The sequence below is a fragment of the Trichechus manatus genome, unplaced genomic scaffold (genome assembly GCF_000243295.1).
Source record: "Trichechus manatus latirostris isolate Lorelei unplaced genomic scaffold, TriManLat1.0 scaffold00071, whole genome shotgun sequence".
Lineage (NCBI taxonomy): Eukaryota > Metazoa > Chordata > Mammalia > Sirenia > Trichechidae > Trichechus > Trichechus manatus.
Window position 1 is genome coordinate 4056735 of NW_004444007.1, and position 12495 is coordinate 4069229.

Below are 12495 nucleotides of genomic sequence, written 5' to 3' on the forward strand. Positions count from 1 at the left end.
GCGCACGTCACTCGCTTGCTGCCAATCGGCACCCGTCAGGTCACCTCCCCTCCCAGGACCCACAGCACCGCCCCCTCCCGCCCGCTGCCGGGACCCAGGCCGTAGCACGCCGCCCGCCCGCCGGCCGCTTCCGCTCTCGGCGCAGGCGCGGCAGGTCTGCCTGTGAGTGGAGGGGGTTCGGGAGAAGAGCGGACGCTGCTGGTGAGGATGGTGCTGGAGAGCGTCGCCCGCATCGTGAAGGTACAGCTTCCCGCGTATCTTAAGCGGCTTCCAGTCCCCGAGAGCATTACCGGGTTCGCCCGGCTCACAGGTAAACCGCCCCATCAGCCAGTGCCCATTCTTGCGCTCACCCCTGGGAAGTGTGGTGGTGGTGGTGGTGTAAAATTTTGGGGCCAAGGGGTGGGGCCGGGCGAGCGGCGCGTGACTCGTGAGCCCGAGCGGTGGGGGCTGAGTGCGCAGCCGCGTCCAGAGCGCGTGCGATGCCAGCTCTCGGCGCTTGGCTGCCGTCTAGCCGCTGTTTGCGGTATGGTTTCGTGATGAGGGACCGGTTTTTTGCCGAGGAGGTGGCCGAGTTGGAAACAGGCCCGTCTCTTTCACCTCCTGCATCTAGTATCTGTCCTTTTCATAGCACTCTGCAGTATGCTTCTTTATTCTAAAGCAGGTTAGGTCCGCTTTAGCTAAGGCGCTATGTAACAGGCAGTCCCTGCTCACCGCTGGATTTTTCCCGTGTAAGAGTGAGTGTGTGCGAGAGAAATATCGACGTAACAGGGTAACACGCATGTGGCTGCTTTATTTAGTAAAGAAATTAGTAAATAACCTCCATTCCCACAGGGGACAGTTCACCTATTCTCAGGAGCATTTGAGGTCACCTCCGTTGCTATGGGCGCCGGGGCAACTGAGGTGACTCGAGTTGGAAGCAAGATATATTAGCCAGAAAGTATTCAAAGCTAGGTATTTATGGGGCCATATCTCACAAAATGAAAACTTAATGCATATATATGAGGTAGTGTGTTTTTCACTGGACAGTGACAACAGTTGCAGAATCTCTTTTGGAGTACTGTGGAAGAAAGGAAACCCTGGTGGCGTAGTGGTTAAGAGCTACGGCTGCTAACCAAAGGTGGGCAGTTCGAATCCACTGGACGTTCCTTGGAAACCCTATGGGGCAGGTCTACCCTGTCCTATAGGATCGTTATGAGTCGGAATCAACTCTACCGCAATGGGTCTGGTTTTTGGTATGGAAGACAAACTTCAATGACTGTTTTCCACTTTTAATCTCTTCAGAAAAGGTTGTAATAGTTAATAACATTTAGTTCTCCTGAATAAGTTACATGTGGAGTCCATAATGTAGGCCTTTGTTGGACCAAAAATTTGATAGACAATTTTGAGCAATGAATTGCTTAAATGTTTAGGAGACAAGATATTTTCATTTTTCATCTGCAAATTAGAAAAAAAAATTACATTATTGTTGCGTATTTTTCCTTCCCTGTTTAGACCTAGCAGTTTTTTTAAGCAATTGATACTCTCGTGATGACACTGCATTCTTAGTAAACACATAGCGATCCTGGATTACCATGCAGTGTTTAAATACTGATAATCCTTATCTGTCAGAAACAATGTATTTTTCTTTGTTTAGGTCAGATTTTCAAGAGGAAAGTTTTTAAGATAAATTAGTGTGAGTCTGCTCTTGTATTTGTATAACATATGCTAATACTTGAAGTTTTCAAAAAATTTTCCCAATTAGCATATTTACCTTTAAAATAGAGCAACAAAATAATCTTTCCAGTCAACACTTCCAGGTTTAAAAACTAGTTATGAAACTTTGAAAATAGTAGTTCTTGCCCACTTGAACTAGTTGGCTTCTTTAAAATACGAAGGTTTTTACTCAAAGCAATGAATCCTAAAACTTTAATAATATTTGTCCCAGAGTAGCACAAATGCATCAGAGCTGGCAGCTATAAGGACATTAGCTGTATTTATCCAGAAAGGGCCAATTTTGAATTGAAATGGAACAGAATTGAAAACATGTATCTACAAAAAGATTTGTACAAGCATGTTTATAATAGCCTTATCTGTATAGCCCAAAACTGGAAACAATCCAAGTATCTTATCAACATGAGAATGGATAAACAGATTATGATATATTCATATGAGTGGAAAACTGGTCAGCAATAAAAAGGAACGAATTACTGAAACACTGGATGAATCTCAAAAAACTGTATGTTGAGTGAAAGAAGCTTTGATTATAGAACTCATTAGTTAGAAGGAATAGAAGAGCAGGAGAAAACTTTCTGGAGTGATGGAAATGTTTACATAGTTTCTGTGGTTGCTACCCAGGTGTATTTAATTGTCAAGACTCTTAGGGCTAAATAGTTAAGATCTATTTATTTTAATTTGTATGTAAATTATACTTCAATTTTTAAAAAAGGAAGGAATGGAACAAAAGATGAGTTTTCTCAATAGGGAAAGCATAATTTAAGTTCAAATTAAAGAACTGTATTTATTAACTTGTAAATAATAGAGATTATTCCTAAAAGAGTGAAGAATCTTTAAACAACTTTTTTTTGAGAATTTGGGAAAAGATTTATGTAGTTACTTTAACTTATAAAAATTTCCCCTCTTGCTGTTTTGACCAACCGTATTTAAAAATCTATTTTGCAGTTTTAAATTCCTCAAGTCATCAAATATCTATTGAGCATCTACTATAGGCCAGGTAATGTTCTAGATACTGGGACACTGTTCTATTCACAATAGTGAATGAAAAGAAGTTTTTAAAATTGATCATTAATTTCATTTTTATAGGTCTTTTGGTCCTGAACACAGTTTTATGTTAATAGTAAAGCCAATCCATTGAAAATATTTATTCTCATATTTTGTGTAATTTAGAAGTAGGAATCATTTCTGTCTCTTGACTAAATGATACTTAAGAAAATGTAGTGAAATCATCAGCCACCAAGTGGCCAATGTTATTTTTACATTATTATATGCAACTTTTTGAAAATTTGAAAAGGAAAAATTTCTTCTAATTCCTTAAACAATAATTCTTCATTGAGATTCATGTATGTATATGTATAATTTTAAAATGTTTTTATAATAAGAGTGTTTATATATCTTGATTAGGAATAGAGTGTGTTGATAGCTAGTTTATTTAACTATGTAAAAGGCTGAATCTGCCCCTTAAACCTTTTTTTCTCTAAGGAGATGCTTTCTTTCAACAGTGTTTAATTTAAACTTTTGTAACGGTTTATGTTAAAATTTCCTGCTGCTTGAGTTGTTTTGACATGTTCTTTTTGGTTTAGATTTGATTTCTCCGATGGTGCTGGTTCTTTCACTTTGACTTCTTAGTCTTATTATTGTTTATCTTAGTAGTGGGTAATAGAAGTCAAATAGATACTAGAACCCTGCTCAATATTAATAGTATAATGTGGTCTGACTTTTTTTCTTTTTTACTCAGAAACAGGTGATTAAAAAAAAATTAGAAATAGGTAAGCTTCACTAATAGAAGAAGTTCTTCTGGAAGTTAAAATTTGGAATTAAGGAAAACAATGTTTAAGAAAAGTCAACCCTTTACATTCAAATGAATAAACAAAATGTTGTCTCAGTGGGTATCTCTTCAATGGATTGAACCTTGACGTCAGCCAGTTCATCTGTATGACTTAACATCCTCAACTACTAAATGCATACCTCTCCAACTCCTGCTCTCTCAAACTTGGATCTTCCTAATCCTGACTTGTCTCCTGAAACCCCTGTTTAGCTTCAGCTTCTCATAAAGGCACCTCCTTGTCCTAAATGAAACCAAGCTCTCCCTGAGAAAACCACTTCCCCTGTAGCCCTCAGTGTATCTGTTCTTTCTCTACCCTTCCTTGTCTTTCTGGGATGGAGGAACAGAGAGAGTTGACTCTGCACGGTTATTTCCACGCTGGAATTCTTTCACTCTCTTTCAAAGCTTTATCTTCCTTTAAAGCTTCTGCCATCCCTCAGTACCACGCTCCTTATTCTTTGTTGTCAACTGTTGATCTTCAGCCAACACCCAACATTCTTTAGGGATGCTCTTATTCTTCTGTTTTTCCTATAACATTGTACTGTTTCTTCCTGCTTAAACCTGCCTTCCTCTTTCTATACTGTGGTGTGTGTGTTTAATATTATAGATTAGTACCACCATCCATCCAGATAATGAAACCAGAAATCTGGGAATCATGAATGAACTTCACTTCCTCTATTTACCTCATGTTCCATACCTAATCTATCACCAAATCCTATAGATTTTACTGTCTGAATTAGTGGTCCTTAAGTTTTGAGAGGGGTGGTGGTTAGATCACAGGCCTACTCTAAGATCCTGGTGAAGGCTATGGACCATCTCTTTAGAAAACCCACACATGCACACACATTCATACACACTGTTGTAGGCAGTTTTTAGTCCTCCCCCTCCCCCGCATTCTGTATTATTGCAATGGATTTCCGAGAGGTTATCTTGTCTCTTTTCCTCCCCACCACCAGCCCTCTCTCCCTGTTCTTTATGTCCCTCCTCTAATTCATCTTCTATCTGATACCAGTATGACTTCATAAATGAAAAATTTTCCAGTTACAGTACTGTTCAAGTATTTCAGTGGTTCATATTATACATAGGATAAATTCCTAGCTTCCTGTTACACATCAGAGCCTTTCATGATCTGGCACCTGCTCACTTCTACAGTCCCCACCCTACTTCTTTATATTCAGCAATACGTTAGAGTTCTAACCTTTCATGCATGTCCTGTCTCTGTGCCCTTGCCTATGCTGTTTCCTGTGCGTGGAATGCATCTCCTCCTCCCATTTGCCTGATGAACTCCTTACTCATCTTTCAGAAACCTGCTTAGGTGTCAGATCCTCTCTGTAAAGTCTTTGCTCATCCCAGCAGAGAGTTTCTCTCTTCCCAGCAAAGAGTTCATCTCTTCTATCTCTGTATTGCTTATATATTACACAGTATTATAATCCTTTTTTTTGTTAGTCTGTATTCCACACTAGATGGAAAGCTCCTTTGTGGTAGGGCCTGTGTCTTATAATTTTTGTATCTTCAATACCTGGCATATCACCTGACATGTGTCAGTGAGGCTTTATAGTTCCTAAGGATGCTTGAAATTTTTTTCTTAAATATTTTAAATAGTCTTTCTTACTGTCTTACAGTCTTACACTGTTATCATTCATAAGCCATGAACAAAGGCAAACACATCAGCCCTTACAGTAGTTACCTCAGATGCCAGTTTAATGGAGTACAGATTCAATTCACCTAAAATTTATTGAGATCTTGGTTTATATAAGTCTCTATTAGAGGGTAGGAAGCTGTAGATCTTTTTGCTCAGTAGGGGAAGTGACGGATATTTACATAACTAGCTTCAAGGCAGAGTGCATTAATACTCCTTTTGAATAGTGCTTTATAGTTACTGAGTGGTTTCTTCATTCATTCCTCCGAACAGTCCTATAAAGTTGGTAGGTTCTTTGCACGTATTCTTTTCTTCCCTGTGCCTTGAAAGTTCTTCTCTCAGTCTTTAAGCAAGAACTTTCAAGGCACAGGGAAAAGTATGTGCAAAGGACTTAGCAGTTTCACAGGTCTGATGGTTTTAGCTTAAAGGTCTTTTTTCAGAAACCTTCCCTGACCACCTTACCTAAAGTTGCAGCCAACTTACCGCTTTGCTCCCAGGTTACTCTCTTTCTGTCTTACACCTCCGTTGCTGTCAATTCCATTCCGACTCATAGCGACCCTGTAGGACAGAGTAGAACTGCCCCATAGGGTTTCCAAGGCTGTAGATCTTTATGGGAGCAGATTGCCAGGTCTTTTCTCCCATAGAACCACTGGTGGGTTTGAACTGCTGATCTTTCGGTTAGTACCCCAGGGCTTAACCGTTGCACCACCAGTGCTCCTTATAGTTAAAAATAGTAGGCAAATGTTTTTCCCTCCGGTATCAAATATCTGTAATAGCTCAACATACATCAAATAGGTTCATAGGAAATAGCCTTAGAGGGTTTTTTTTTAATTTCTTGTTTGATTTTTCTGTATTTTACATTTCTTCATTAAAAATGAGCCTTAATAAAAATATTTCAAATGATTTTAATTGAGCTCTACAGGCTGTATTATTTTCCTTTATAAAACTTCTCTATAATTAAGTTGATCATCTTTAGAAAATAGATTGCACTCAGACTGTTTTACAACTATAACTTTGTTGCAGGAAATAATGACATCTCGTTATTGTATTACTTTACTTCACCAAGAATTAAGTGTTCCCAGAGGACAACATTTTATGAAGAGATTTTAAAACAGTATTCATACCGTTTGTTCCTTGAGATTTGTGGGTTGAGAAATCCAGAAATGCTGGATTTAAGTTAAGGTTTTCATCTTTACATTCTTGTTCATTTGGTTTTTTACTTTGGGTCATTTAACCTCTGGTAACCTTTTTAATTTGTAATATTCAGAATAATATTTAATGTTATTCTACATTCAACAAACATTTATTAAATGACTGCTATTTCAAGATACTACACTAGATACTGGGGCCAATAGCAACCAAAGAAATTCATTCCTAATCTAGATAAATGTAACTAAATACTTACAGTACAGCGTGGTCAGTGAGAAAGCAAATGACATTCTCTACATTCATTTACTCAGTAAGTCATTTATTAAACACTTACGAGCCATCTTTCGTGCCAGGAATTGTAGAACGCAGCTTCTTTTCTCATAGGCTTATGGAACAGCCAACTTTATAAACAAATATTAACCGAATTGTGATAACAGAAACATAAGGAAAAGGGAAATACAGGAGGAAGTGATTAATTTTGCTTTGTAAAATCAGGGCAGAGTTCTGGAGGAGAGAACATTAGACTGTAGTCTTGAAGGGTCTGTACAAATTAGTTAAACCAGGAGTAGAGAAAGGCATTGCAAAGAGAAGGAACTTCATGTGCAAAGAATACAGGAAGACTACTTAGGTAATAGCTTTGGCTGGCTGCAGGTACATGAGGGATGGGATGTTTATAAGAGCTGAAACTGGAAAAGTATCCTTAACCATCCATGCTAATGAAGTGGTGCTTTGTGGAACTAGTGGTCCGTAGCAGCACTGTCCAAAATCTTCCTGTGAGGGTAGAAATGTTCTTTGTGCTGTCAAATACAGGAGTCACTAGCCACTTGTGGCTTATGAGCTCCTGAAGTATGACTAGTGTGTCTAAAAAACGAAATTTTAAAGTTTGCTTAAATTTATTAAATTTAAATAGCCACATGTGGCTGTTGGCTACCATATTGGACAGTATTGATCTATAAGATAGACCTCTCCCCTGCTTCCAAAACAATTCCGTATTAATCTCCAGGACTTTAATTCATTCAAAGAATCTGTGTGGTGCGCCTCTACTCTGGTTATGAGGATATAACAGCCAACATGACAGACAAGGTACTTATACTCACAGAGCTTCCTTCTGGCGACCAAAACAATGCATCACTAAAGATTTCTACCATATAGCATAGTCAAGTTGATTTGGCAAAATACTTTTTTCAAAGGAGTTGCTACTACTTCCCTACCAATCTACATAATCTGTTAATAAAAGCTACCATTTATTGTGTGTCTTCTTTGTGCCAAGGTACTCTTATAGGTGCTATACATGTAATATGTAAATAGGTTATTTTATTTAGATCTCATAACAAGCTTTTGGCATTATTCCCATGGTGTCTTATCAAAAATAATTTCACTTGGGAAGAATTGGTATTAAGCCAGTCTTATAGTAGTTAAATGATAAGAACAATTATCTCTTGAGAGTAGTTTTACTAAGAGAGGAACAGATTTAATTTTAGATCTGTTTGATTTCATGCCATGGTTATTGAGAACAGGCTTTGGATTTTGAATGTCTTGGTCTAAACTTGCTTAAGCTACAGTTTACCCACCTGTAAAATGGGAATAATAATAGTGCCTACCATGTACAGTTGTTTAAGCTAACACTGTTAGATAATACAGTGGCACTCTTAGCATACTCTATTCATTTATCATTAATATTCATTAGAATGCACTGACACATAATACTTAGTTTCTTTTATCTATCTAGCTATTTCTGTATAATGTCTAGCAAGGAATCAGGTAAGTGCTGAGTACAGGAAGTTAAATGATAGCTCTTTAAGAACAGAAAAGATTCGCTGCAGAGCCCAGCAGAAACAAGGCAGTAGCAGACATTTGAGAAATGCATGCTGAAATGTTTATCTTATCTTCCTGGTGTGTTTTGTCTCCACAGGCATAGGGACCATTTTGTTTATATCACTTGTAATCCCTCTCACCATAGGACAGTGCTGGGTATTCCAGAATGCATTTAATGAATTTTTATGGAATGATAATGTATCTTACAATGAGAACATTCAGTATATGAAGATTTCAATTAGTTCTTTAAAATCTTACATGTTTAGGTATTTCTTTAGTTATTATGATGATATAAAAGAATGTAAATTAAGCATTGAAGACGTTTTGAAATGATCATAATTTATGACTCTGAAATTATAAGTCATTGTTAAAATATTTTGCAGATATTCTTTTGTATGGTTTTGTAAAAAACAGCTTGGGGGCAGTGACTGACCTCCTCCAACCCCACAAGGGGGAAGGAGAACCAGGATAAACAGCCCAAGTCTGATTCCTATGAGGCGGGGGTCAGACATGTCTCCTCTCTCCTTCATCTTTACCAATTCTGACACCAACTGTCCCTCTCACGGCACTCTCTACTTTTCTGCTGAGTTCAATAATTCATTGCAGTGGCCACACAGAATTCACCATACTTAGAATTATGGGGTTTATTCAGGAAGTAACAGTTACAGTTCAGGCTCAGGAACACTCAGGATACAGTTCTTCCATCAGAATAGCCTATTCCCCGCCTTGCTCGCAGACACGCCTCTCACTGGCCCTCAGTCTCTGCCCATAGGCACTCAGCTTTCTCTGTCCGTGGGCTGGGACGCCCACTACGCCATCTCCTCTGCCAGGTCTCCTGCCACTGCTTCTCATCGACTTCAGGGCTACAGCTCTCTGTCTCTGTCTTTTGTCTCTGTCTCTCCTCTCTCTATTATCTCTCTCTCACTCTGTCTCTCATCCACTTCCCCCCTCCCCCCGCCCCAATAGGGTTTGTATGGTTTTAGACATGGTATAAAGGAAAAAAAGGTGAAAATGTTTTCTTAACTTATAAAATACATGGCACATTTTCTAAACCTATAAAATGCATGGCACACTGAATTTTGTTTATACTTACAGTAATCATACTTCCCAACATACAAATAAAGACAAATGCAAATATACTTCATGGGGACAGTGAGAGGATATTTGGAATAGGACCTATTTCTGAAAATTTACGTTTCCAGTACCCAGAGTCTCAAGTTAGCCCATAATAAAACAAGGTAGTCCTAGGTATAGCTGGCTAGATTGTATTATTATTCACAGTTTTACAGATGAATTAAATAGTTAAGAAATTATGATGAGAATTAATTAATAAATAAACTCAGTGAAATCAGACATGCTATTTTGAGTTGTATTTCAGCAAGAGGACTGCAATTCTAACAAATCTGTACATGTTTAGTTTCAGAATGGCTTCGGTTATTGCCTTTTCTTGGTGTCCTTGCACTACTTGGCTACCTTGCAGTTCGTCCATTCCTCCCAAAGAAAAAACAACAAAAGGATAGCTTGATTAATCTTAAAATACAAAAGGAAAATCCCAAAGTGGTAAATGAAATAAACATTGAAGATTTGTGTCTTACTAAAGCAGCTTATTGTAGGTGTTGGCGTTCTAAGACGGTAAGATGTCTGTTTACACATACAATAGAATTTTGTGGAGTTAGAATTGTTTTGCTTCCTAAATTCCCAATTTTGAGGTTCTGTAAGATGAGAGATTTGTTCATAGTATTCAGTATTGAAAGTCTATATTCTTAAGTTTGAATTTGCAGTTGATACTACCTATATTTGCAAAGTTAGAGCAGCAAGAAAGAATAGAAATCTGATGTTTTCACAAGGCTCAGCTGTTATCTAAAGTAGTATCTATTTACTTTTAAAATACTTTTTATTCTTTGAGAACGAATGTAAGACTTAGTGGAAAAGAGCTTAGACTTTGGAGTCAGAATAAATTGTGTTCAAATATGGTGTCTGACACCGTATGACTGGTTAAGCAAGGTACTTAATTTTTAATTTCTTTAATCTTTAGTTTTTTGAAGTCTGATAATTTATTAACATAACAGGTATTGTTGAGGATTTAGTTAGTTGATGTATGTAAAATGCCTTAAACAGTATGTACTAGTAAGTGGTAGTTATAATTATGAATGATTTTTAATGTGGAAATTAAAAAGGAGTTTGGAATGATGAGTACTAAAAGCAGTTGATGAAATCTGTCTCTTGTATTACTTTAATCGTAGGATATTTGGGGTTTTAAGTACAGTAATGTTCATTACAGCATCATTTATAAAAGCAAAATTTTTGAACAATTTAAGTATTTGATAAAAGGGGAATAACTAAAGTATGGTATAATACAAATGATGGAATGTTACGAAGCCATTGAAATCATACTTATAAAGAATATTTAATGTCATGAGATCACAATGTAATATAAGTAAGAAAAGCAAATTATAGTATGATCCCAGTTTTGCTTAAAATGTATGTACTCAGACACAGTAAATGCATAGGGAAAAAATGTACAAAAATGTTGATTATTGTTCTCTATGTCTAGATGGATTATGAGTGAATTTTTTTTCTTAAATATATTTTTAATAGTCTTCAGAAAATTTACAGTATGTAAGAGCTCAAGCTGTAAACCAAAAGGTCAGCAGTTCGAATCCACCAGCCATTCCTTGGAAACTGTATGGGGCAGTTCTACTCTGTCCTGTAGGGTTGCTGTGAGTCAGAATCAACTCTACAGCAACAGGGTATAAATTATAGTAAGAAAACATTATGAAATGATTTATTTGAAATTAAAAAAAAATTCAATATGTAAAGCAGTGAATAAACTCAAGTTTAGAACTCCACAGGGAAGAAGAATTTATGTTGATTCTTTTTAAACCTATTTTAGTTGCTCATGGAATCATGCTAAGGTATTTATTTAAAATTGACACCAAATAATCAGTTTAACTATTTAAATTGTCGTATTTGCTATGGTATCAGAATGATGTTAGGTTAGATGTAGGAAATACAGGTAGTCCCTGATTTACAATGTATTCGAGTTATGATGAACTGCAGTTATGACTATCTTAAGTTTTTTTTTGTACATCTTATCGTTAGTAATATATACTACATACAGTGTTGCAGCGTGTAATTTGCTGATGTTATCATTCTCAGATGTCCACTCGCAGGTGTTCAATGTTATGATTTATACAGATACTGATAATAAAAGGCAATAATAAAACTAAAAAAAAAAAATGAGGTATTCGACTTACATCAGAACCAACTTATGACGGAGTCATCAGAATAGAACCCCGTCGTAAGTCAGGGATGACCTATATCTATTACTCAAAGAAAGCTATCTGGTGATTTTTTTTTCTTGGAAAAGTATTTTGCTTTCTTTATGAGAATATTTCACAATTTTTTCATTTTGTTGGATCGTATTTTTAAAGTAACAATTCTTTTTCTCTTTCTAGTTCCCTGTTTGTGATGGTTCACATAATAAACACAATGAATTGACAGGAGACAATGTGGGCCCACTAATACTGAAGAAGAAAGAAGTATAATAGTCTATAATAATATAAGACTAGTGAATTAGGAGTGGATCAGCTGTGTGCTGTAAAATCCTATAACAATATTTTCTCATTCTTTGTGTATAGAAAATCTTTGAAATGGTGGTCTTAATTATTACTACTGATTGAATAATTATTTCTGCCAATTTATTTTCTTGCTACACTACTGTTTATATTTGGTACTTTGTATAATAGTCATTTATATAGAAATTGTGAAAGTCTCTCATTATGACTTCGAAGAATTAGTGTATCTTCCAATAATAAAATCAACACTTCTCAACACTTAATTGAGAAAATCTAAATTATTGGCAATGGGTCCAAAGCTGTTAGTGTGAATATCAGTATTTTCAACAGAATGTATACTTAAATTTTTTTTCCCAACAGTGTTAAATATGTTATTTTTCAGATCTCTTTTGTTTTGATCCTTTGAAGTGATTTTCCCCTTTTGTCCTTTCACATTCCATTCTTTTTAGGATAAGAAAAATATTACTGTCAATAATTACCTGAATTTTCACAGAGATAAACTCTTACCTTTGTACAAATTATTGTCTAATACGAATATCCCAATTTCAGGAAAGAAGTAAACTGGATGTAAAACACTCCAACAAGGAACGGTTATTTACATTATAAAGGATTTGTTTGGTTTACAAAGGCTTGTTTGTATCTGTTTATGTGTGCTTTTTTGTGTGTGTCTTGAGCTGTTTGACTCAGTAAGGGGGTGGGGTGAGGCGGAGTGGCAGCACTAGAAATCGACAAAGTATATCTGAACTCATATTAAAATGATAATAGTTCAGAGTTCA

At 36.6% G+C, this 12495-nt stretch overlaps 1 protein-coding gene across 1 annotated transcript; it reads left to right on the forward strand.

Annotated features, from left to right (window-relative positions):
• The first annotated feature begins 89 nt into the window (after nucleotides 1-89).
• CISD2 (CDGSH iron sulfur domain 2) lies at nucleotides 90-11977 on the forward strand. The gene is made up of 3 exons (XM_004380196.2): nucleotides 90-310; nucleotides 9559-9773; nucleotides 11600-11977. Exons 1-3 carry the CDS (start codon nucleotides 208-210, stop codon nucleotides 11687-11689), a joined length of 408 nt encoding a protein of 135 aa, XP_004380253.1. The 5' UTR covers nucleotides 90-207; the 3' UTR covers nucleotides 11690-11977.
• Nucleotides 11978-12495: the final 518 nt, after the last annotated feature.